General features: G+C 49.6%; 8 protein-coding genes across 8 annotated transcripts; 4 read left to right on the top strand and 4 right to left on the bottom strand.

The window, feature by feature from the left end:
• Positions 1-1,829: 1,829 nt before the first annotated feature.
• NECHADRAFT_74038 (uncharacterized protein) lies at positions 1,830-3,197 on the bottom strand (the record flags this gene model as incomplete). The annotated part of the gene is made up of 1 exon (XM_003049498.1): positions 1,830-3,197. The coding sequence occupies one exon, from the start codon at positions 3,195-3,197 to the stop codon at positions 1,830-1,832; it is 1,368 nt and encodes a 455-aa protein (XP_003049544.1).
• Positions 3,198-4,567: 1,370 nt separating this feature from the next.
• Positions 4,568-5,323, top strand: NECHADRAFT_74037 (uncharacterized protein; the record flags this gene model as incomplete). The annotated part of the gene is made up of 1 exon (XM_003049704.1): positions 4,568-5,323. The coding sequence occupies one exon, from the start codon at positions 4,568-4,570 to the stop codon at positions 5,321-5,323; it is 756 nt and encodes a 251-aa protein (XP_003049750.1).
• Positions 5,324-5,531: 208 nt separating this feature from the next.
• CHR2128 (uncharacterized protein) lies at positions 5,532-9,319 on the bottom strand (the record flags this gene model as incomplete). Its single annotated transcript, XM_003049497.1, has 11 exons — positions 5,532-5,552; positions 5,605-5,703; positions 5,780-5,882; positions 5,984-6,271; positions 6,326-7,238; positions 7,332-7,525; positions 7,582-7,612; positions 7,676-7,881; positions 7,937-8,044; positions 8,096-8,673; positions 8,729-9,319. 11 exons carry the CDS (start codon positions 9,317-9,319, stop codon positions 5,532-5,534), a joined length of 3,132 nt encoding a protein of 1,043 aa, XP_003049543.1.
• A 385-nt stretch (positions 9,320-9,704) lies between these two features.
• On the top strand, positions 9,705-12,622 carry NECHADRAFT_30503 (uncharacterized protein; the record flags this gene model as incomplete). Its single annotated transcript, XM_003049703.1, has 6 exons — positions 9,705-10,032; positions 10,114-10,284; positions 10,337-11,339; positions 11,572-11,826; positions 11,884-12,326; positions 12,378-12,622. Coding segments are annotated over 6 exons (2,445 nt in total), but the record flags the coding sequence as incomplete, so codon positions are not given.
• Positions 12,623-14,783: 2,161 nt separating this feature from the next.
• On the top strand, positions 14,784-18,230 carry NECHADRAFT_74034 (uncharacterized protein; the record flags this gene model as incomplete). The annotated part of the gene is made up of 3 exons (XM_003049702.1): positions 14,784-15,777; positions 15,811-16,525; positions 16,685-18,230. The coding sequence occupies 3 exons, from the start codon at positions 14,784-14,786 to the stop codon at positions 18,228-18,230; spliced, it is 3,255 nt and encodes a 1,084-aa protein (XP_003049748.1).
• Positions 18,231-18,669: 439 nt separating this feature from the next.
• NECHADRAFT_29954 (uncharacterized protein) lies at positions 18,670-20,181 on the bottom strand (the record flags this gene model as incomplete). The annotated part of the gene is made up of 3 exons (XM_003049496.1): positions 18,670-19,213; positions 19,316-19,449; positions 19,672-20,181. The coding sequence occupies 3 exons, from the start codon at positions 20,179-20,181 to the stop codon at positions 18,670-18,672; spliced, it is 1,188 nt and encodes a 395-aa protein (XP_003049542.1).
• Positions 20,182-21,160: 979 nt separating this feature from the next.
• On the top strand, positions 21,161-22,170 carry NECHADRAFT_89602 (uncharacterized protein; the record flags this gene model as incomplete). Its single annotated transcript, XM_003049701.1, has 2 exons — positions 21,161-21,230; positions 21,278-22,170. 2 exons carry the CDS (start codon positions 21,161-21,163, stop codon positions 22,168-22,170), a joined length of 963 nt encoding a protein of 320 aa, XP_003049747.1.
• An 812-nt stretch (positions 22,171-22,982) lies between these two features.
• NECHADRAFT_74031 (uncharacterized protein) lies at positions 22,983-25,100 on the bottom strand (the record flags this gene model as incomplete). Its single annotated transcript, XM_003049495.1, has 1 exon — positions 22,983-25,100. One exon carries the CDS (start codon positions 25,098-25,100, stop codon positions 22,983-22,985), a length of 2,118 nt encoding a protein of 705 aa, XP_003049541.1.
• Positions 25,101-25,282: the final 182 nt, after the last annotated feature.

Below are 25,282 nucleotides of genomic sequence, written 5' to 3'. Positions count from 1 at the left end.
TGGCCCCAAACAAAGGCGGTACACACGCTAAGCCATACCAACTGTTTTAGACGGCACGTTAGCCACAGACCAGGCAAATAGTGGCACAGTACGTAGCCTTTCCTTGTGATGGGGGCGGACAACATACATTCCTAGAAGGTATTCGGTGCTCGCCGAGAAGGCGCAGACTGAATACCAGCAAAGTTGATAAATGACGTGAAACACGTTTCCCATAGCCATCAACGTAAACAGGTACTCCAGAAGCAAGATTCGTCGCCGCCGGACTACATCTATCGGTATGGTCCCTTCTTTTGGCTGCAATACTTCAATAGGGTCTCGGTACTCAAAAGATCGGATGTGTGAGACGACAGGCGATCCAAAGGACAGGAGGAAAGCGAGAAGCGGCCTTCTCAGTGCCAAAAGACCAATCTCACTTGTGCTGGATCCGACCATGCCGAGGATGGTAGGGAGCAAACCTAACAAAACCGATGATACGGCCAGCTGGGCTTTCCCACTCTCATCAAAATGGTCCAGTAGACACGACACAACATTGTTGGCGTGGTAATTTGCCCAAGGATCAGGCTGCGTCAGGTGAGCTTGGTACTCGGCTGTGCAGTTGTCGCGTAGTATTCGAGAGAAGTACGGGGCGAACTGTGGGAAAAAGGGCCCAAAGTTCCGGGGCATTGTAGTGAACAGATTCTGAAGAGCGTGCGAGAGCCTTGTGATGTTTAGGGAGTAGAATTTTCAGCGCAGCAGGCACATTGAGAGAATTTAATTTATATCAACTTCAACGCGCAGCCTGACACGTGACTTTGGTTACGTCTCACGAAACAGGCTGTGAAAAAATGTTAATAGAGGCCACAGGGCGAGTGTTGCGTGCGTAGCCGGCTATGCTCTGATCACGTAGTCTTATTTATATAGCTGGTTGTGCACGTATTAGTTGCTAGGGCGTAGTCCACAATAACTAAGCTCAGGATTTTAGCAGTTTTAAACTCACAGCTAAGGTTTAAGAAATAAAGGACCAGAGTCTGTGGCCTTAGCACACGCAAGAGGCTTGCCTTGTGCGCTAGTTTTTCCAATGAAAGAACAATGATAGACGCTGATACCATGAGAGATGACAGGCTGATCTGTTGGACAACATAAATAAAGGCCGCAAAGAAAGCTTTTTATTATCCCTCTGTGGGCCAGGTAACCAGCTATATTAACGATCTCCTGGTTATCACATCAAAGGATGGACTTTAACTATCACAAAGAATACATTAGGGTAACTAAGACTTGAATCAAGGACCAACTTTGAACGAATTCGTGAAGTGGCTGGCTGCCGACATGTTCCGAGATTGCATAAAGGGTTACTTATGCTAGCTTCGTACATGGAGCGTCCCGTCAAGGGGGCGATGGCAAATGCTAGGTGCAGGTTGTAAACTACGTTGGCAGTTAGTAGATTCAAATGGTAAGAGGGGCGAGTGACAACGTTTGAAGGATGATAGAGGTAGAAGTTATTTAGTCAGGTATTTTTTGTTATAGTTAAAGCCCGGCCCTTGATGGGCTAACTGAAGGCCAGTTAGTGTATGGCTCGTAAAGGTTAAGTGCACAAATATATTAATTATTTCTTTTCTATTCTTTGAAGCTCTCTAGACTTGTTATACTTCTCTCAGCGTCTCCTTTACCTCGCACCGCCCCTGTTTCTCTCGGCTGTGCCATGGATGTCTCGCATCGTATGCTCATCATAGCCCTGCTAATGACAAGCAGATAATTTGCCGTCCGTTTGAGGGCACAAACCAGCTGTGCCCTTACATCTCTCACGGCAGACTCAGTCCTAGAAAGTCGAGAGGCATTCCACCAGGAATAATTTAAAGCTTTCCATCCCGGATCGCCTGAAGTATTGGCAGAACGGCTTGAGAAACTGGAAGCAGACTTTCTATATCGATTTCTTCCCTGGAGGAAAAATGAAATTCATCACGGATGCCAAAGGCGTTTGCCACATCAGACAGGCTGACCCCGGAGTCGTGCGCCTTAAGCACCATCTTGGTCAAGTTGGTCTTCCAATCATTCCGATTTTGGAGAGTTCCATGGATGTTTTCAAGAACATAAAAGCGATCTTCGTATGTACTTGCATCACGTTTGATCAAGGCGTCAGTGAGTATTGGATAGAGCTCAAAGGTCGGGAAGATGTCCAGGCGGCTTGATTCAAAACGCATGAGGTAGATTAGGACGAGGAAGTAGACCTGAGATACGAAGTCACCTTCAGCACCTAAGTCAAGGAGATGACCGAAGGCTTCTGGGGCCCTGAGTGAGAGGTGTTTGGGGAAAGGATGAACGCTCAGTGGTGTGACAGAGGTGAGCAATGACTTTGGCTCAAACATATCAGCAGAAAACTCGAGACGGAAAAGATCCGCTACTGAGTCCGCTTTCTCTATCCTTAGACAGCCAATGTAGAATTCCTCGGCAAAGGCTGACTCTAGGATGGTAGTCGGGTCTGAGGCGCAGAGGAGCATGTCTAGCCCGATCCAAATTATCCAGGTGCACAAGAGGATTGCACTTTCGGCATCAATTAAATCGATGTATTCGTCAAATTTGTCACATTCGACGCAATTCCCGTAATGGATGCTGTAGAGGCGCAGTAGCCTAGGGAGGATGTCCGTGTGCTTTAACTCATGACTATACCAGACAAAATGAGGATGCGGAATGTAGGGATATGTCTCCTGTGACACAGCCTCTTGTTGATACATGACAGGTTTCCATCTCCCTTCAGCGGTCGCGGCATCGGAAACGAAATGGTTGGTCGTTTTCCCCTCAATGAATTGAGGTCTGTCTACATCTGTAGCGACAGCTCGCTTTTCAGTAAGCCATTTCAGGGCATTGTCCTGGCCATACCATGTCGCCAGATCAAGGGGCTGGCAACATAGGAAAAGGTTAGGATCACTTGCCCTTCCAAATTCGCCCAGATACGGCCAGCGGTGGTTGAGCGACGCCCCAGCCTGTCGGCACTTATCGAGGATGTCGATGTTGCCCTGGCTAATTCCGACGAGAAGAGGAAGCCAGTTGAGCTGCGGGCCAGATTCCTTGTAGAATTCGATGATCAAGTTGTTGTAGAGACTTTTGCAGGTGGTGACGAGGCCACGAGTTCCTCCCATCGGGCAGAGGTATGAGAATATCTCTAGGTGAATCTGACAGGGAAGGTTGGCGAGCCCAGCCGGCTCTGAGTGCTGAGTTGACATGGTGGTATAGTCCTGGAAAATGTCGTATTGTTGTTATTTTGCTGTAATTCTTGTGGTTGTCTCGAGTTGTTTGTTCAATGGCGATGTTTTTATCCAGAAACTGGGAAACGCGGTACTCTTTTTATCTACACAAGATATACCCAACTCAATGAACTGGCAGCACTAGCTAGGTCGCTGGAGGTGGCCTTTGTCAAAAATTCCTCGATGCAGGGGTCCTTTCTTTGTCGTTCGTCGGAAAAGTAAACCCACTAACAGAGCTCGTATGAGGGGTGAACACCGACATCTTCCCTTTCGGTCCAAAGTTCTTATCTCGAGTTAAGTGTGTGCCTCCTCAATTCTTTGAGCACGACATTGTCCTGAGGATCAAAGAAGTATTCTATTATTATTCCCATCAATGGCGACGCCAAAGAGGCCACTAGCCACAACAGCAACAGACACATTTATCAGTCCTTGACAGCATTAAAATCCAACACCGCAAAAGCACTATTATTTAGACAAAGAAGCATCGTTAGAGTGAATTCTGCTTTCCACAGATTCTTCTGTGGGGCCTTTATCGGCGTTTGAATCTTGTCGGCAGTGACGAGTCCTCATTTCTCATGGGATCGTCTCCCCTGCCCACAAATCGGTCTTATCTCCTTGCTTGCGCGGGGACTGCCATCGCATACCAAGCTAGGATCTAGACCAATTATGATTAGACCCTTCTTAGGCTTACTAAAATATAGATAAAAGATTAATAAATTATCATATAAATTCTATAGAGGCTTAGATGGTGCTTTAATAGTGGAGGTTAATACGCTCTGGTAGCCCTCGCGTAAGCAAGGAGATAATGAATCGATGGGGCCAGATACAACCTACTTAGTAAAGAGGGCTCCATGCGGCCAGGGGCCTACCATTTTTCTCATGGACCACGAGACAACCTACAAGTCCCAACTCATGCCATGAAATGCTTGAAAGTTTGGGAAAATCTTAATCCGGTTTGAGATTGAAACAACTAGTCCCATCAACGAGGGTCTCAATCCTTGTAGCATGGCTCTAGCGCGCTCCTTTCAACTCGATACGAACAGTTGCAACCGGAAAATACTAGGACATAGCTTCTGTGGATTAACCCACTAATCAGACGCGTCCCTAATCACCAGAGATTAATGACAATGGCCAATCACTTTTGGATCCTGGTTACTTCAACTTGCCCCTGAACCGCATAGCCGGGTTATTTCTGAAACATCTGGTAAATAAAACTGAGGGATCCCAAGCTGAATTGCCGAGCCAAGACCTTTCTTTGTTCACTATCTTTCATTTCTCACTAAATACATTCGCTTCATTCTCTGTACATTGTTCCCTTGATACCCAGGTGGAAAAAGGAAATACTCAACATGCGCTCTTCAGTCACTTCCGCTCTTCTACTCTCTGCCGCCACTGGCGGTGCCCATGCCGCTGGTTGGCAGGGCCAGTACAAGTTTGGAAACATGTTCTACACTGGACCTACCAAGAACGGTGTCACCATCACCAAGGCGACATACTCGCTGGTTCCACCCTCCGTTCCTTGCGGCTACGCTACCACTGGCGGCAACGAGGAACTCGCCTTTTGGATCGGCATTCAGGATGACCCAACTGGAAAGGACGTCGCTCAGGAGAGCTTTGTCCAGCCACTGTTGAACTGGGCGCCGGATCAGCGAGCGACTGGCTGCGAGACAGATAACAACCAGTGGTGCGTTGCTGCGAGCACCTACACGCCATCTGGTCAGATCGGACAGCCTTACCTGCCCATTGAGAATGGCATCCAGCTCGACTTTGAGCTTGTGGCTGGCTCCGAGGTCAAGCAGACCATCTCCTCTGGCGGCAAGCTCATCTCAACACAGACCAACGCCGCTGGCATGAAGCCGGCCGTCTTTTACGGAGCCAACGAATGCTACCTGCAGTCTTGCGGCACCCTTGGAGGGTACACTTGGGAGAACATCACCGTGCACCTGTCTGCCGCTGACCCCAACTACGGCAACACCCTCTCGCTCACTGGTGCCACTAGTGACGGCTTTGAGACTGCTGATGGTGGAAAGACTTGGACCAATGCTGGAATCACGATCCAGAAGGACTATTTGTACTCAGATGATCAGAACCACGAGTGCAACTAGGTGTCTCAGGAACCTTGAGAGAGCGGTGGAGTTGAGGAAATGGCAGCAAATAGACGACTGGAGAGTTCCACGCAATACCATCTCGTGCTAAGTGATAACGATTTAGTTCCAGTTAATCTCTTTGGACTTAAGCGCCTTGGATTAGATTACACACAATCAACATTATGCTCTACAGAGGCGCCGGATTGAGATGGGGGAGGAAGTAGGCCTAGACAAGAGACCGAAGGCCCTGGAAGTATTGTTAGTCGCAGAAAATCGCAGCCACCTGGGTGTTTACTAACCTCGAGGCAACTAAGGCTGTCATCTAGTCCTCGTTCGCCTTTTGGGACTAACAAAACCTCCTCTAACTTCTTCTTTGACTTTTGAACATCCAAAACTCGCTGGTGATTGAGTTAATAGTTGGAAATTCCAGCAATTCCACAAAGAGAGCTGACGGGGGAGTCACTGCGGACTTACCTCTTCAAATGTGTCCTTCACGAAAAATCGAACCGTGGTAACTTCCCTCTGTTGGCCGAGTCTGTGAACTCTGGCTAAGGCCTGTTCCTCAAGAGTTGGGTTCCTAATCATGATAATGGTTATTAAAGAGCCACAGAAAGGAAATTTAGAAGCAAAAGAAACATCTGAGTAGGGACTCGGCGTGCTTAGAAAGGGTAGAGATACCAGTGTGGTTCGATGAGAAAGGCTCGAGATGCTTCGGTGAGTGTTAATCTGTGAGGACAGACGTTAGTTGGATGACGCTTGATACAAGGGACAAAAGCCCACCCAACTGCACCACAGGAAAGGGTCAGGAGAAACACCGTGACCGACGGGTCTTTCTTGAATGTTTCGATCACAGAAGACCTCTGCTTCTGAGGAACGTTTCCATCAAACCGCACGTAGCGTATGCGCGCTTGATCTAATCCAATGGCGACAAGATCCAGAGTCATTCTCCAGCTTGTGAAGACCACGCTATATGTGGTTAGCCATTATTCTGTGCGTAACTCTTCTTTCTCCTTTGCCAACCTTTTAACTCCTGCGGGGAGGCTTCCAAGTTGCGAAACTAAAGCCGTGACTTTGCTTGAAAGTTGTGTTGGGGTAGTTGAGGTCACACCACTATTGCCACTCGACCGGAGGCTCTCTTCCAAAGCTGTCCAATTCAAGTTGACGGGTGCAATGGGATGAGATGAGCCGTGTGGGCATGTGATAGGTTTGTTCAGTCTCTTCCACCTCTGGACGCAATCACTGCATAGAAATGACAGGCAGCTTGCGAAGTATGGCTGGACCAGTGACTCCGTGTCGAGGGTCGTAGCCATCATGTCACACGAAGCGTGGCAGTTTGAGCATTGAACCGAGTCCATCTCCCTCTGAAAGTCAAAAGTTTGTTGTACGTTAGTAGACCAATCCTTGGAGTGGTTGGCGGACTCTTCCTTGGCTGCTAGGTCGTGTCTGGCGTCATAGTGTAGACCCAAGTTGCATACCATGCGCAGGGCATTGATCTTCTGGATGACTGTGATGTATGAGTCTGATGCTGATCCACCGTCCCCGTCGCTGAAGGCTTCCTCCATTCTGGTAATGGCTTGATGCCTCAACTTGTCGTAGAACTTCCTTTCATCAGGACTGAAATCCACTCGAAATTTCAGATCCTTCCTTGGGGGAAGATCAATGACTGTCTTTGGACGTCGGAGAATCAAGCCGCTGGAAAGATCCTTGAGTCTTCTGGCCGCCTCCTGGATATCCCCGGTCTTCCACATCTGTCCAATATCCGACTCAAAGCGCTTGGCTTCGTCGTAGGGATGCGCTCGGATAAATTTTAAGAGAGCTGCGAGGTCCCCGATGCGATTTTGGACTGGCGTGCCGGTGACCGCCCATCTCGCCGCGGCATCGAGGGCACATACAGCCTTGGACATTTGGGATTGTGTGTTTCGGATCACATGGGCTAGCCTAGTCAGTTCATATACGGCGCATCATTACCAAGCACTGTGGCACTTGCTGGGACGAAGAAGGATTGAAAGGAATTGCCACCACATACCTTCATCTAGGATAATCCGCTTCCACATAGTAGAGAAGACAGTGCTGCTCCCGGCTCTTTGTCCGCCACCCCAGTCTGCAGTTACAGTATGATACGTTGATAAGATAATATCCCACTGAGTCAAGTGGTCTGTTTCGCTGAGCCTCTCCTTTCCATAGTGGCGTCGCCAGGTAATTTCGCCTCGTTTAACGTGCCTTGAGTTTAGGTTAATAACTAAGACAAAGGCTAACATGTCCGGTATGAAGCTTACTGGGATAACTGTTCCTCCCAAGTGTCGAGAACTATGAAAGAGTTGGTTAATTTTCAAGCATCCTCCTGCTGCTGAGAAAGGTACTACTACTCACGGGGTGGCGGGACGAGAATCAGTGATGGCATGGATCTCAAAGTAGAAATAGGCGAGATTTGGTTGTGGACAACTTGGCCTTTGTCCGTTGCTATCAGGGAAATCATGGTCAATGTTTTACCCAGACCCATGGGATCAGCAACGATGCCGCCGCGAAACTCGGGAGGTTCATTAGAATGGCATGATTTAGAAATCCTGTTGATGAAGCTGGGATATGGGTGAGATTAATAAGTCAAGTTCAAGCTTTGGACTTATTTCATACCATATTGCTTGACTTGTTTGTCTTAGGTCCCAGAAGTCGGCTGAGCGAGGGTCCAAGTTCCAGCCAGCTTCTCGTTGCAGCAGAAACGTCAATGCCTGTTTTTGGTGCCTAGCAATATCGTCAGTAGCTCGAAGGTTTGACTAGGTGTGGGGAGAATACTTCTTAAGGCAAGAGAGGATTGCTTGTGGTTGAGGGGTTTCAGGCAAGTTTTGGCTTGAGTCAAAGATGTCCAGGAGGCCAGTCTCACGAGATACGTCCTCAAAGAGAGCGGTATCAAGGTGCATAACACTTGCAGCTAGGTCAGACGTCATCGGACACTCATCGATATTGAGCGATGAGAGACGATGGGGATTGCAGTACTTGACGTCCAAGTCACAGCGTTTGGGGTCTTGCAAGTACATGTCGATATCTTGAAAGAAGTCTCCTACATTCTCGCACATGTCTCTTGGCCCATAAACAATGACTGAAAGTGCACACGGCACCGATACTGGCCCAAGTCGTGACGTCTTCATGGCAGACTGAGAAGGAATATCGTCGACGGTGCAGGTGGCCTGGAATTTCAGGCTAGGTACATCTAGCAGCGCTTCCATGATGTCAACGAATTCTGAAGAGAATGTGCCATGAAGGTCGGTGTTTGAAGCAGCGGTGAATTTGTGACTCGACTCGATGGTCACAGGAAATTCACCCTGGTCTTGCTGCCAACTAGGCTTGGTATAATTTCCATGGAACCCGACCACCTATGCAACCAGTCGTTAGCGCTTGACCTAGACGACGCACATCCGTTACACCTACCATGCCATAGCACACGAGATCCTCTGCAGCCCCGACCTCGATCTTACTTGCTGAGGAGGACCTTGTCGACCTCTGTGTGTTGTCAATCTCGGCGCTGGAGTTGACGGGGGATCCTTCCACATAGTAGCTTTCACTGGATACGCCTTCCATTGTCTCGAAAGTCGGTCCCCTGGTCTGTTGCCGATCGAATAACATCGGAGTGTATTGAGGAGTATCCTCTGGTAAAGTAAGCTCGCCCTGTTGTCTAAATAGGTTCGTGGTCTCGTTTATGGTTGTTGGAGCACCTGAAGACGAAGCTTGTAGAGTTGTATTGTTGATCTGAACTGCACTGTGTAGAGCATACGAGTTTTCCAACGGGTTAAACAAGGGAAAGTCTGTCCCGACCCAGTATTGGGGATCCGTGACGATTGGTGACAACATCTCCGTTGACGAATGGTTGATCCATGGCGAGAGAATTGGGGGTAATGTCAAGCCCTCAGTGGGCGTAATTGAACTTCGCTGGATGGGATGCAATGCCCGCGACTCAAGAAACACAACCTCTGGTTTGCTTTCATCGTCTGACCGACGTCGCTTCCTCCTCCGAGGATCCATGATTGTAGGCAGAGTTTGATCAACAACTCCAGAATCATGTCCCGAAAGCGCAACTATTTGTAGTAGATGTGTCGCCTTATTATTGGATGGAACCAGTGCATCAGGCAGCGAGGCAGAATTCTGCTCAGGCCGTGATCATGGGTCACTCATAATCCGGCTGCAGGACACAGCCCCCGTGGAGGGAGACAAGAGACAAGATGGCTTGAAAGGTGCAAAACGATAGGTGGGTTGAAGAAATCACCGCCACCCTCCCCCTGTAATTTTGGTATCAGTACTGGCAGTTTTTTTTCAACACACCTGACCGGGCTCTCTAGGACCTGGGCACCATTAATACCGCAAAACTTTCAAGGCTGTTCTCAATTTCCTCTACTCTTCCCACCATCCATCTCGCATAATGTCGCTGAAGGCCCCACCAGCTGCCCAATCAGCAGGCAGGGATACGATCAAGAAAGCCTTCAAAGACTTGGAACGCGCGATTTGTCCAGCTGACTCTCGAGACTTTGCATCGACAACAATCGGAGATGTCAGGAGGGCAGCTATCGAGATCGAGAGGCAGCTGGCAGCACGACAATCCCTGCGTAATATGCGGAGACTGGAGCCACTTTTCCTAGGTTTGGAACACTACTCCAAGGTCATCGAAGTGTTGTGTAATGGGACCGAGTATCTGGCGTGGATCTGGGCTCCTATTAAACTTATTCTCAAAGTAAGTACTCGTCTTTTCCCCCTGGCAGGGCGGTAGAAGATAAAGTCCCTAACCATGTGTTCGACCAAGATCTCGAGTGATTACGTCCAAGCGTTTGAGCGGCTCATCAAGGCGTACTCCCAGATTGCCGACTCGCTTCGGAGATTCCAACTCTTGGAACAATCTTTTAAGGATAAGCCGCAGCTCTATCCTACCTTTGCCATCTTTTACGCGGACATTCTACAATTTCATAAAGCTGCCTACAAATTTGTCACCCGTCGTTGTAAGCAGTCTTGCGTGAAACCTTTACTATCCCTAGCTTAACTTATATCTAGGCTGGAAAACCCTCTTCGCGACGTCATGGGGCCGATTTGAACGCACGTTTGAGAACATTCTCGACGACCTCAAGAGGCACGCAGCGCTCATCGACCAAGAGGTGAACGCCCACAACATCCTCGAGGCTCGGGAAATGAGGAAGGAATTGGAGTCCTGGAAAACTGAAAGCTTAGAGAGACTCGCCCGGGAAGAGAGAGAACAAACATCACGGCAGGTTCAAGGTTTAATCACCTGGCTTAGGCTGGACGACTCAGACCAGATTATTCTTCAGGATTCGCTCGCAAGTGTTAGCGTCAATTCTCCAGGGACCATCGACTGGGTGCTGAAGAAATCAGAAGTGTCTGCATGGCTCCGGCCAACCCCCGAAACTCCTTTCCTATGGCTCCAGGGAGGCCCCGGGACTGGAAAGAGCGTTATCAGTGCTGGACTGCTGAGGTTCCTTGACAGCCAGAACAACTCATTGGTGGTCAGACACTTCTGCTCATATTCTCAGAGTTCCTCGACGCTCTACGACCAAATCATAAAGGCTTTACTTCTTCAGTCCGTTCGAGGCGATGGCGACCTTGTGGCCCATATCTATGAAGAATATGTCGGCAGCAGACAGGCTACCCTCCCTATCCTTGAGAAACTTCTCGAAACTTCTGTTGAGGTACTTTCCGGGGGGAACAAGGATCAAAAGCCTGTATACGTTGTGCTGGACGGATTGGACGAATGCCCCCATGACAAGCAGCGTCGCCTCGTCCGAATGATGGATCGCCTGGTGTCCAACGGGAACACATGCAAGGTCCTGATATCCAGCAGGGACACAGTGCCACTTCATGAAAAGTTGAAGAAAAAGCCATCCGTTTCTCTTTCGGAGGAGAAGGCTAGTCTGACAGTGGCTATTGCAAAATTTGCGGACATGAGGCTTCGCATCATGCGCAACAAGTTGATGGAGCTTGGCATCTCAGAAGAAGGCCTTCGAGGTATAGCAACCCAGATCGGTGTCAAGTCTAATGGTAAGTCTACCTTCCCTCTTCAGGTAATAGATTCAACTAGCTGAGTTATTAGGGATGTTTCTCTGGGCATGCTTAGTACTAAATTACCTTGCTGCGAACTTCTTTTACAGCGAGGACGAGTTCAAGACCGCGGTCGACAGCCTTCCACGGGAACTCTCAGAATTGTGAGTACCCTCCTATCTGGTCAAGGCCTTGCTTCTTGGGAGTGGGTTACTGATGTAGGAGTAAAAAAATAGCTATGACAAAATCTTGTCTCGCATTCTGTCCGATCTCGACTCCCGCTCCGCCCTCCGAATGAGAACAATGTTCGGCTGGATCGCGTTTGCTAAACGACCACTTCGAAAAGCAGAGCTGCAATCCGCCTTGCTATTTCACTCTGACGACCCGGTCGGTCCACGGCCTATCCCGTCGTATATCCTCGAAGCTTGCAAGCCACTTGTTGAAGAAAGGAGAAATTCGACTCTTTCATTCATCCATGGCTCGGTCAAAGAGTAGGTGCTATGATTTAAACACGATCTCTATAGCCAGAATCCTAACCCCTGAATTAGTTATCTTCAAGGCGAGACCTGCAAAAGATCCGTCAGAATTTCGGAACAAACGATTCTCTGGGAAAACGGTCTTGCCTCATTACGATGTCTCCGCGCCGCATTCAACGTTTTTGGAAGGCATTTCTGTGAGAATAGTCGGAATTTGCAACTTCTTCGAGGAGTATGGGGCTTTATTCCTTATGCTAGTAGATTCTGGTGCGTCGGGTTGCGAGAGATGGTCTCGCTCCCAATAGAAGATTGGGATCCTCGATTTGGGGAAATAGCCGCACAAATATCGGCTGCATTGGCAACATCGCGACCTGATCATGACGACCACGTTTCGGGACCGACCTTCGAGGAACTTGAGAAGATTAGATGTCTTTCGAGTCTGTGGTATGATGCTACTATTGGCTTGAGAGCTCATACCGAGCGGCGGCTGTTGCTTGGCGACTCAGAACTAGGCGGTTAGTAAACCTGACTGCAACAGATAGGGCGAAGCTAACATGATGAGCTAGGCATGTTGAAGAATCTCACCCACATTCACAACATTTCCGAAAACTATGAGACAGCGATCCAACGGCTGATGAGTATCCGGGAGCACTCCGACCTGACACCATCGGAGCTTGAACAATTCCGTGGCAATTTCGGCGGTCACGCCTACCCATGCCGCTTCCCTTCCTGTACCTACACCACAAAAGGCTTTGGAGATGATGACGAACGCGTCGCCCACGAGATCGAACACACGCCGAGATTCCCTTGTGTCGAGCTGGGTTGTCAATACCCGCCATTCGGTTCTAGCAGGGCCCTAAAAACGCACCAGTCAGACTGCCATGGCAAAGGCAAGAGGAAATTGAGGGTCAAAACTGCCTTGCCTAACATAGGAGCACGACGTGAAATGGACTCTACGCTTGCCAGATCTGGCATACGTAGGCTCGGGCATGCTATGCGTTGGCATTGTGACTTCTACGAGTGCGATCAGAAGGACGGATTCGACACCCTGTACCACCTGGAAAGACACAAGGATATCGTTCACGGGGTCCCGCTAAGTTTTGTAAAGAAGCCTCCTGTTATTGAAGGGCCTACCAAACAAGCGGAATCTCTTGGCCTTAGCCCTGATACCTTCTTAGCTCTCTACTCTGAGAAGACAGAGAACCGGGAGTTTGCCGATGAGCAGTCGGTGCCTTCCAACAACCCGTTCATTGACTCGTCTCATGTATCTCCTTCGCAAGTAGCGTTTCAACCTGGCAACAACCCAGATGCTCCTACTTTGCGACAGCTCGCAACAACACCGCTTGAGCACGAGCAACAACTAGTGATGCAGCCGTTGCAGCGCTGTACGTATTCTCTCGATATCTTTATTATTATGAATTTGCACCTCCTAACTGTCGTCATCAACAGTCGGTAGCCCTAACTCACAACCGATCGCTCCGATACACCAGCAGCAGCAACCCCTTCAACAGCAACTCGACGCCCGAGGCTCCAAAACTCAGAATGTGGCCAGCATGGACCAGATGAATCTTAGCCCCCAGCGGCTAAGAGATGCTATGGAGAGTCTGGTACGTGGGAGTGATTCGTGAATGCGCAGCTCATTACAGGCTAATACGCCTAGGAACAACTCTCACAGGTTCAGGAGCGGGTTATCAGGGGTGAACAACTTGCCCCGGAGAAGCAGAAACTGCAATACCAGCAGCAGAAACAGCAACAGCAGGGGCCAATGGAGTATCTGGATGAATGGCCATTGATATCAGATTAGTTATGCCTTTAATTATCCAAAAGCAACATTACAGCCATGGAGACGATTTAGTTAAGCGCAATTAATACTTCGTCTGGTCATATTAGTAGAGTCTGGTCTATGACAAGGAGTCTGACATACTGTATTCTCTCAATAAGCCGCGAAGTCTTCAGATCCAATCACGTGTAACCGTTTCATCGACAGGGGGGACACGAGACAGTGTTGCCATCCATGGTAATGATGTATACGAAACTGTCTAGGCCGCGAAGGGCAGTCGCAGAGCATATTCAAGAGACAGTGCGCGCTGTACCTATGCGAATCATCTGATCCGATGACCGCTGCTAAAATTGTAAAGTACGTTACAGTGGGTTGGCTGGTTGCCTGGTGGGCGCCTCGCAGCGGCTCCCTTGAGAGTTTGTGGCAGTGAAGGCTTGGTGATGTGCTTTCTACCCATTGCGTCCAACACTCCCTCTCTACGAGGCAAGAAGGATATGCTTTTTCTTGTTGTCTCCGATAACTAGCCCATAAGAAACCTACGAAGTACCTACGAGAATGCAAGTGGAATAACTATGCATCAAGGTTCGTCCGGCAATTCACTTATGTACGATCTTCTGGCTCAGGTAACCCATCAGGGGCCGGGCTGTATCATTTATGTACGGTAAAGCCACAGTACGCGTCCTGGAGAATGCGAGGTTAAAATCACAGGGCAAAGAGATCAGTGTAGGTAGGCGAGTGGGTGATCCCTCTTGTCTCTCAAGATGGGCGGCCTCAAAGAAGATGCCCCGAGTGCTGAGCACTGCGGCTGGGCTACTTGACGGCTCCGCTTCCTCCCCCTTAGTCGGTGGCTGCATAGAGCTGAGCGTGAAAAGCAACACAAGAGGACTCAGTCGCTAACAGAACCCATCTCATTCGCTAAAACCATTATGGCTCATCTGAAAGTGCAATCAGCTGGGCGGGGCGCAGCATCAATGCCTCGACAAGCTCCCAGTGAAAAGCACCGAAACCACAGCCTGGTGGAAATGTGACACATTGCCAGGAAGCAAAGTAGAGAGCGAAGAGGGGCTTCGTCTGTCCTGTTTTTTTCTTCTTCAACAAGGGCTGCACTCATTACTTTGACTTTACTTGTTCAACTTCTTGTCATAAGAGTTCTGTAGTTTTCATCCACGGCTTGGAGTACATTACAGCAAGCATGTCCAATTCTGAGCCCGACGACAAGCCCAGCTTTCCTCCAGAACAATACACTATCGGCTGGATTTCGGCACTTTCAGAGGAACTCGGCGCTGCCCGTGCCATGCTCGACCAAGAACACGAGCGCCTCTCTCATCAACACCGCAATGACGAAGACAGCTACATCCTGGGCAATGTTAAGCAGCACAATATTGTTATGCCGGTCTTGCCCGAGTATGGCATCAGCTCTGCCACCAGCGCTGTCAAGTCAATGATATCCACGTTTCCTAAGCTAAGATTCATTCTCATGGCGGGAATTGGAGGCGGCGTACCAAGCAAGAAGAACGATGTTCGGCTTGGCGATGTTGTTGTCTCCGAACCAGACGGTCAAGGAGGTGGTGTCATCCAGTACGACATGGGAAGAATGGAAATCGATACCTTTGTTCGCCTGGGTGTTATGAACAAGCCTCCAAAGCTCCTCTTATCCACGTTGCGCACGCTGAGGTCAGATCCTAAACAGGGCAAGAATCTCTCAAAAATCCTCAAGAAGGCCCTGGAAAAGTGCGATGACCTAGAAGATTGTGCTTATCCCGGCCCCGAAAAGGACATACTCTTCAGGCCCGGTTATCGTCACCTCGGAGGCGACGACTGCGACGCGTGCAACGAGGACCAGAACGTCAAGAACATCGTCGAGCGCAAGTCTCGGAAGGCTAATGACCCCAAGATTCACTACGGTAATATTGGGTCAGGTAACATGGTCATGAAAGACGCGTTGGTGCGTGACAGCATCGCAGAGAAGGAAAATGTGTTATGCTTTGAGATGGAGGCGGCGGGCCTTATGAACGAGTGGCCTTGTCTGGTCATCCGAGGAATCAGTGACTATGCTGATTCACACAAGAATGGGGCTTGGAAGCAGTACGCAGCCATGACTGCTGCTGCGTACGCGAAAATGCTGTTGTTGGAGGTCCCGCTTGAGAAGGTTGAGGAGCTGGAGCAAGTGAGGGAGGTTATTCAAGGTTAGTCACGGCCAGTCTAGCCTTTGTGCATAGTTCTTAACTCCAACGAAGATATCAGAGTGGGTGTCAACGCCCTGGTCGATGCGAAACACGACGGTGATGCTACCGAGATTCTGGAGTGGCTCACTCCGGTTGACTACGCCCCTCAGCACAACGACTTGTTCAGAAAACGGCTCCCCGGAACGGGCAAATGGTTCCTAGGCTTGGAAGAGTTTTATACCTGGGCGACGTCGAAACGGCAGACTTTGTTTTGTCATGGGATTCCCGGTGCGGGCAAGACGCTCCTCACATCAATTGTCATCGACCACCTATGCCAACAATTTGGCAGCGACCCGGGTGTGGGGATTGCTTACATTTACTTCAATTACCGAATGCAAAACACCCAACCGCCCGAAGAGCTTCTTTTGAGCTTATTGAAGCAGCTGGCCCAAACACGTTCCCCTCTTCCCGAACCGGTCATAGAGCTCTTTCGAAAACACAGAGCCTTTCATACAAGGCCAACACTCGAGGCCACTATTCACACTACCTGCGATGCATGTTCGAAATACTCGGAGACCTTCATTGTCGTTGACGCACTGGACGAGTGTCACCCTTCCAACTTATCCTGGTTCCTCGACGCGCTGCTTAAGCTCCAGGAAGCTGGCGGAGTCAACATCTTGGCCACTTCCCGGTTTAAGCCAGAAAATGCACCCCTCTTTCGAGAATGTCTCTTGCTGGAGATCAAGGCAACTGACGAAGATATCCTCAAGTATTTGCAGGACAGAATGAAACATGACAGCCCTGGCTAGTTGAATGATGACGATATGCGCCAGATGGTCAAGAGAGGAGTCTTAGAAGCTGCTGGTGGAATGTATGTTATCGTAGACTCATCTAAATGCGTAAATCGTTTAGGCTAACGGCGTGTTAGGTTCCTTCTTGCAAAGTTCAAAACTGACTCGCTGCTCTCTCAGTCAGCAAAGGGACACCTCTTGGACACTTTGAAAGCCCTAGGAAAGGGGGAGCCGGCGCTGGATGATGCATACGACGAGATCATGGATAGAATCACAAGCCAACGCCAAGCACAGAAAGAAATGGCCATAGAGGCCTTGCAGTGGATCGTCCACTCGAAAAGGCCACTGGCTACTTTGGAACTCCTGCATGCTCTTGCCGTTGGAAAGGGCAACAAGTCTTTCAACCTGGACTACATTCCTAAATTACCCGATCTAGTGCCACTATTTGCTGGACTAGTCGAAGTCGATGAAGAAAGCGACATCATCCGACTGGCCCATCAGACCGCCCAGGAGTACTTTCAGCGAAAGAAGCGTTATTTCCCGGGGGCGTCATCCGTCATCGCGAAAGCATGTGCCCAATATCTCTCATCTGGTGTCGATCTTCAAGAGCCATTTCACAGGCCACTCGACATAATAGAGCTCCTAAAATCAAACTCCTTCTACGGCTATGCGGCACAGAATTGGGGACACCACGCGCGTGAAAGCTTCGAAGAGAAGGGAACCACGGAGAAAGCTCTACACAAGCGAATCATGTGCTTCCTCAACTCAGGGGTCAAAGTCAAATCATCGTTCCAGTTCCTGCGGTGGACCAAGGTTGGAAGTGTAGAAGGTTGCCTTGGGGTTACGGGGCTCCATTTAGCGACATCTTTTGGACTGGTCGACCAACTGCGCGCTCTCTTACACTATGGCTACAATGCGGACCAGATCGATGATACCGGAATGACGCCATTGCTCTATGCAATTGAAGAAGGACAAACCACCGTGGTAAAGCTCTTTCTGGAAACTGCCAGAGTTGACGTCAACCAGAGATATCTTTTCATGCAGGATCTCCTTGGCTTCATAGACATAAAATCTCCGAGACTCCAAGAAATCGCCCAAGCTTGTTGTTCTATGAATGACCTAAGCTTTCGAACGTTACTCGCACATGCAATAGACTCAGGGTCTCTAGACACTGTGAAGATTCTCCTTGATAGTCACGTCGAGACTGGGTATGTTTATTGCCTCCCGATCTATTTCACGGCGTTTGATCCAAGGCTTTCAAGAAACCTAGCCTTCAGGTCGGACCTAATGCGCCAACTAGGGAAATCCATTCGTGGATTCTATGATGGGCCGACATACGCCTCTACAGATATTGAACATGCTACGAGAGCCATCCGCGACCTCCGCTCGGGATCTCCGACTTGGTGGAGTTTGAAAGGCAACAGAGATATTCAAGATGCTTTGGTAGAGTTCTACGACCTTGGGAATGACTTGGAGAACAAAATGTATCACAAGCCCGCCGGCATCAGGACACCTCTCTCACGAGCTGCTGAGCTTGGGAATCGAGACATCGTCAAGCTCCTGCTCAATCATGGCGCCCGAGTGGAATTGAAGGAGACAGGAGGAAAAGATGCGATGACGCGAGCGAAAGAGAAAGGACATTGGGATATTCTTAGGCTACTGGTTGAGAGCCGGAACCGTTGATTGATGGACGTCAAGGACATTTGCGGTTAATCACAGTTGTATTATTTCTTGTTGCACTTTGATGTGTTTGTTGCCTTTGATAGTCCATTGGTCGCTTATACGATCATAGGTCCTCTGAATGATTCCCTGACCTAACGGCTGCAGTGGTCATGTAATCAGCTACAGGCATGGCCGACTGCTGGGTAGTAGCGCGAGCTCTCGGCATGGAGTTACCTCTCTAGTTCGGCCGTGTGAGAGTTTTGGTCCTCTCGGTTTGGGCGAGTGATCGAGTATCTGGCTACAAATAGCTGGGGGCGGAAATGAAAAGCAGTCTGGTGTGAAACGATAGATGAGGTAGTTCGGATGCAGAACGTCGATGTAGCGGGAGCCGCTTCTGGGGCCGACCAAGCCTGCAGCCAATTTCCCTGGCTCAACAAGAATTGAAATCTTTCGCTATTACTTAGATCTTCAAGTCTTCACTGTCTCGTAGTGCCTCGTGTAGAAGGTTGTTTGCCATGCTTGGATCCCAGTCTACCAAGGCACGTTCTTTCGCCTCTTCCATCTTTCTTTGCACGACCATGTCCATCTTTCTTCTTTGTTCTTCCCCTAGAAGATGTATTCTTGTCTTCCATAACTGAACCCCTGAGATATTTGTTTCCCGGGGACCAAAGAACCTTTCGTCCAAGTACTTCCAATAGATTGCGTCAAAGGCCCAACTCTTTCTTGAAGCGTAATTGAGCCAGAAGCGACCGCTCAACCAGCTTTCACGCATATAGGAGGATAATTTGAACGGAAACTGGTCAACCGAGGCACATTCGATGTCTTCCATCGCAAGGAGCCAGGCTTTGAGTCGGGTATCATAAGTACTAGCCCAGTCATCCATTCCGGAAGACCACATCTCAGGAACTTCCAACAAGAGCCACCAAGGAGGATCGAGGATGAATTGTGTAGGTGAAACATACGTGAATTCCCAGTCAATCGCCGCAATGACGTCGTCCTCTTGGCTCAGGAGAAGGTTGGCTGGCCTCAAGTCATCGCACCAAAGACGGAAAGAGTCCGACCCGTTGGGTCTTGAGCAGGTAAATTTCGAAGACGTAGACTGGGACGACCAGTTGTCCTCGACAAATCCGAAGGAAGATAATCGCCCTTGTTTTGCAAGCAAGTGAAATAGATAGCGGGCCACGTATTTATTTCGGCAGTCATCTTCTGAGCGGACAAGATCGTTGTGTTGGAAGAGTAGCTGTGCCATGTGCATTTCCGCCAGAGCAATATACCAGTCATTGGCGCTCCCATAGGTTTTATCTGCTGGCGGAAGCACTGCTTTGGGAATGTTGGCAAGTTGGATCATATTGTTCATGTTCTGGGTGATGGGTCGTCCAGCAACCGAATAGTGGCATTTTGCAACCTCGACTAATGATCCAATCCGGGGAAAGCTGGGTTTTGAGAGCTGCATTAACACAACAGCAATGTTCTTGTACAGCCGTCTAAGCGTTTCTTCGTCAATGCTTGGGTTTAGAACCGGTGTCTCATCTGGATCCTGACTAGGGATCGCAAGGGCGTCTGACATGTCCCGTGTAGTCTCGACGTGTTGCAGGATTATGACTGGTCCAACGTCCGAGGAAGAGGTGTAGTGAAAGACAGCTGGGACCGGGATAGGTGTATTTTGGGCAAGGCATGCCATAGTCGCGGCCTCGTAGAGTGTCTTTTCTTCCGGGAACTGGACCAAATCGGGGCATGGTAGTCGAACAATAACATCGGGATCATGCCCTTCAAGGTGAATTCGATAAAGCACATTGAACCCCCCAAAGAATATCGGAGAAACCAGCGATGCCCGCTTCCCCAAGACCTTCGCGGCTAGAGACTCGACTAGTCGGCAGGTAGATTTGAGCCGGAGCTGCTTCTGGGACTTCTCCCAAGCTTCGTCATTTCTGTCCCACGCAACTTCGTCGAAATTTTGTCGAGCTTTGTTCATATTCTTAACAGTCGTAACAAAGCCGCCGCGTGTTTAAGCATTAACAAAAAGGAGGTATGGTACACTGGTGGGAGGGAGAATTGTAAAACGCCAGACAAGTGGGGTCACGTCACAGAAGATGCCTATCCTTGGTGCCTGAGGCAGAAGATAGATACGTCCTGGGTACCAGAAGTGTTTTCCAGGGCCCAATAAATCGGATCTTGCATTGGGGCGATGTGTTGTGGCTGAAAAGAAAGAAAAAGAAAAGAAAAGGGGGAAGATGTGGTAGAAGAGGGCCTCCAAGAACACGATTCGTTCGCCAAAATTGACGCGACCATCGGTAGCGTTGTCTTTAACTGATAATGCTATTCCTGGTGCCTGAGGCTAGCCATAGCGGCGAGGTAGGTGGTTGTGAACCGGCCGGGAGGGAGTATGGGGATTCCACCCCCCTCCCAAGTTAACTACCCCAGAATCGCGGAATATCCATCATGATACGAAAGACCTCTCGCCCAAAGGCTGGTAAGCGGCTCTCCGGCGACTTGTCAATCTCAGCCCCCGGATATATCTTGCCGTGGCAGGAGTGTCAAAGGGAGAAAGCAAGTGGTGTAAGCCCGCGGACATATCCGCGGATACATGATAAAAAGAATCAACTTGAAGAGTAGGTATTGGAGCTGAGATCAAATGGGGCTGTGCAGAAGTCTAGGCGTAATCCTTGGCTCTTTTTCTCGGGGATAGGCTAACGTTATAAATGTCGGCCGCGGACATGTCCGCGGGTGACACCACTTGCTTTTGCCCTTTGATACTGACTGTGTTCATAGTTAGCTCAGTAAAATTGTATATAATGTGTGTTCTGTAACGTATGTCTTTCTGCATCGCATACAGTATCCCAAGCCTTAACAGAACTCAACCAACTTCTTTAACCAACGCAAGCAATTCTTACAATTTACAATGCTCCCAAAACTTATTTCCGCTATCGTGTTGACGGTCTTGCCACTGGCGCATGGTTAGTCTTTCGTCCATCTTGGTTCTATTGAGTATTAATGCTGATGGGTTGAAGCTCAAGCTGCCACGTCTCAGAACCAGACCCTAAGCGAGGCTCAAATCCAAGAAGCTTTAGAGGGCATCGCCAACACTTTCCGACAGTGGCCCGAGGCGCCACTATACCACTGGCCAGAAGAAGAAGGCCTCGAGTATGAAAGCGTCACGTTCCCCTCTGAGGACGGCGTCCCACTTGAGGGCTGGTTCTTTCCATGCAAAGGATCTAACAAGGTTCTCATCATGAACCACCCTCGTCTTTTCAACCGAGCCGGCCTTCCTTCGCACATCGAGCCCTGGAACACACTCACAGCACCTTCTGGCAATAACATTGACGTCAACTTTATTCCAGACTACAAGATCCTGCACGATGCCGGATACAACATCCTAACTCATGACTTCCGCAACTATGGTCTCAGTGGCAGAGCAAACGGCGTCCTCTACTCTGGCGGACGATATGAGTCACGAGATGTAATTGGCTCCATCCGCTATATTCGTAGCCGACTGGACACGCGCAACATGACCCTTGGCCTGTTTCCCCGCTGTATGGGTGGCAACGCAGCCTTTCATGCCATATCGAGGCTGCCCGAAGAGTTCGAGGGCATCCGCGTCATCGTCACACCACAACCCATCTCAGCCAACATGTCTACGCGGGTAGATCTGGAGCGTCGCGGCATTCCACTGAGCTATATAGACGAGCTGGATAAGATGGTCTTCTGGCGGACGAGTCTTCATCTTGAACAATACTCGCCTATCCCCGCGGCCAGAAGCGTGAGAATCCCGACATATATCTATCAAGTGCACGACGACATCAACACTCGACCAGAAGATGTGCAGGCTATCTTTGATGCTATTCCGATTACCGAGAAGAAGCTTTTCTGGATCGAAAACACCACTCGGCGCTGGGACGCATACCTCCACTTCCAGCAACAACCAGAGGAGATCTTGGCCTGGCTGAAGAAGTACATGAACTGAGTCAAGTGGGGAGAGTCAGGGAGCTATGAGGCGGTAGTTGTTATCTAGAAGGGTTTATGGTTTTCTAGATTTTTGCTATGGTAGCCTACTATCAATTCGTCTTGATGGCCTTTTGGCCGATTTCCTTGTTTCGAAACAGTAGCCGACCCCATTTGGAAGAGAGATCGGGAAGATACCAGTAGGCTTGAAGCGGGTACTTGGATGTCGCCTCAGTGATTAAGTTATATAGGTACTTCTCAAATTTCTCTGTGCAAGGGACATAATGCACAATCCTAAGTAGCCACTCCGTTTGCCTAAGCCCGGCGGTTGTAAGTTGGACAACCGTTCCACTGAAGGAGAGGCAACACGAGGGTAATGATGGGAGGGCGGAGAATTACCGACTTGCTAGGCGTTCCCAGAAAAAGGTTCTTAAATAAAATAAATGAAATACTCAAAGATTTATGATACTGTTCTTTATTTATTTTTCTCTTATTTAGCGTGTAATTGGATCATTATGTGAGTACTATTTGCTAAGTGCAATCGTTCTGGTGTCTTCAGTTTGGCCCCTTTCTGGAACCCCAAACGCCGCATGCGCCCTGCCATAGAAACACAAGACATTTTGTGTGAACTTCAACTGCCAAAATTCCCGCCCGGGTGCAAACTTGATCGAGATGAATCCTCCCTTAAAGGTGGCGGAGCTGCTGGCCAATGACTCAAGTCTTGAGATCGTGGACGTGATCCTCTGTCTCCTCCACATTGACATTTGAGTCAACACCTTTACACAAATGGATTATTTTCCTTCAGTTTTGGGTGTTTTCATTCCAACTCAGGGTTTAAACAACCACCAATTCCTCCGGGGGCACAGTGGAAAATCCCTCATCGGTTTCAACGGTACCCGCCAAGGAGAAGCACCAAAGGAGACAAACTCCCAAGTACTCCCATCGGAAATCAGATGCAGCAACTCTCTCTTGGTCATGAAACGCATCCACGGGCCTCACAAGAATTGGAAACCGGGATCCCTTGACTATGAAGACAGGATCCCCTACACAAGCCGCAGAAGGGACGAGCGCAATACGTCCAGGGTCGAGAAGACAACAACGCCAAGTATCCGTTGGAGACCAATCTCGAAAGCTCATTTCCTGGAAAACCTGGTGAATCTCCTCAAGGTCAAATTCGTGAGGCATCTCTCTTTCTATTCTGTTCATTTCTTCGAAGGACGCAGTGTAGTTAGTCAGCAACATGACGCTTGTAACATGCCAACCAAAAACGCGGAGGATGTCTTCTTCTTCGTAGGACTGCTGTGGCGCGAGAAAGTTTGCCGGCAGACGCTGGGGAATGAGAACCAATGGATCTCGAATGCTGACTATGCTGTTTGGCGTGCAAGACTGCCAGTCGGGGACCCAGGATGCGAACTGATACGGGCGTGGTTGCTCGGAAGGCCTCCTGATCAGAGCGAGAATGTCCAAGTTTCCCGTACCGTTGATGATGAACTTTGTGAGATACTGATAGACCGTAGTAAGGCTCTTGGAGTAGTCGACCTCGAACGACAGTAGATCCAGCGTTGGCGTTGTGTTGGATCCCGACGAGCCTGCTGAACCATGCAATATCCCTTCTGCTCGTCTTAGTGGGCGTGCCAACCCAAGAAGCGAGTAAACCTTGTCTCTGGGATCGGTCGCCTCTGAAAATTTGCTCACGACAAGCAACTCGAGTATCCCACCGGCTATGCTGCTGTAGATGCTGTCTGATGGAACCATTGTATGCATCATGGGCTCGCCAGCTGACCAGCTCCGCTTCAGCCCCCGTAAGATCTCGAGTCGGTGTTGCAGCATCGTAGGCTTTTCAAACTCAGTCCCAAGGCGGCTCTCTAGGATTGTCTCGAGTGACCGTAGTCTTCTGCATCCTCGCTTGAAGGCCGTCCATTTGATGATTTTAGAGCCACAGCAGACAATGGAGCCTCTAGTGCCGATGATCTCTTGTCTTATCCAAGATCTCTCGAACCAAGGCCGACAAAGAAGTTCATGGAGACCTGCGTATATGGCTCGCAGTGTTTCGATACACTCTGGGTCATGGGCCCGATGGAGTGTCGACTCACGGATTTCCTCGTTGTTCACATAATCTAGAAAAACCATTGCCATATGTGTGCCTTTCGTGGCCGTGCCCAAATGGACGAGAACTCTTCGAGACAATCTGTATATCTCAAACATTTGCTTGACTTGGCGATTCTTCTCTGCGGTGTCGTATTGGTTGATGCACAGACCGTCGATCCATAGTAGACGGGGTCTATCCTTTAACCTCAGGCATCGTAGCGCCTCGTATAAGCTGGCTGTGACGGGCATGGCGACCTCGGGCGTCTCGTAAACCTCGCCCGTTTCCGAAAGTCTAGCCCCGCGACAGAGAACCTTGCGCGAGAGGATGGGCGATCCCCAGTGGTACGAGACGGCTTCGTAGTGAGTCCATTTGATCAACCGCGCATTTCTCACATCACCAGGCCTTCTTTTTCCCCGAGATGGATCGAATAGTAATTCGGGCAAAAGAGTGCATTGCAGTGGTGTGTCTCCCTCTCCTGGATCGAGGACGACAACCCGAAGCCACCCAGGACGCAGTGGCGTGTACAGCTTCGCAGCTGCTTCCGCTGCAGATGCAGCTTCATGCGAAGGTTCCCGAAGGGGCCTTTCAGGCGAGTCTCGGGCAAGGAAGGCTTTGACTTGTTTGGCCTTGAGCCAACAATCTGCTTCACAGTTTGTGTCCCTGTCCCGCTCTCCTTGAAGAGATATTTCGGATGAGGAAGAGAAGGTGCTGGAAGCGTCCCCATCGATGACTGGTCGGAAGAAGGCGTACAAGTCCTTGTATTTGACGGCGCGGGGTCGCTCATAACCATCCATGCCTAGAGTCAAGTTTTGTCCCTCTAGCTTGTCCAGCAGCTCCCTCTCTTGTGGTGAGGACCGATCCATGGTAGTGTGACGGATTGTGATAGCTTCTATCTCGGACAAGACCCTTTGTTCAAGTGATGGTGAGGGGTTATTGAAGGTTGTCCTCTTGCCCGAGTGCGATGGTGCTGCCTAAGCTCAGCCACTGGCGTTGAGATGCTCAGCCCCGGCTTGGCGATAAACTGAGTGTTGGAGTGTTGCCTCAA

Source organism: Fusarium vanettenii (genome assembly GCF_000151355.1).
Source record: "Fusarium vanettenii 77-13-4 chromosome 1 genomic scaffold NECHAsca_8_chr1_1_0, whole genome shotgun sequence".
In the NCBI taxonomy this organism is placed as follows: domain Eukaryota; kingdom Fungi; phylum Ascomycota; class Sordariomycetes; order Hypocreales; family Nectriaceae; genus Fusarium; species Fusarium vanettenii.
Note: the sequence above shows the minus strand (reverse complement) of the source record. Positions and strands in the feature narration are given on the sequence as shown.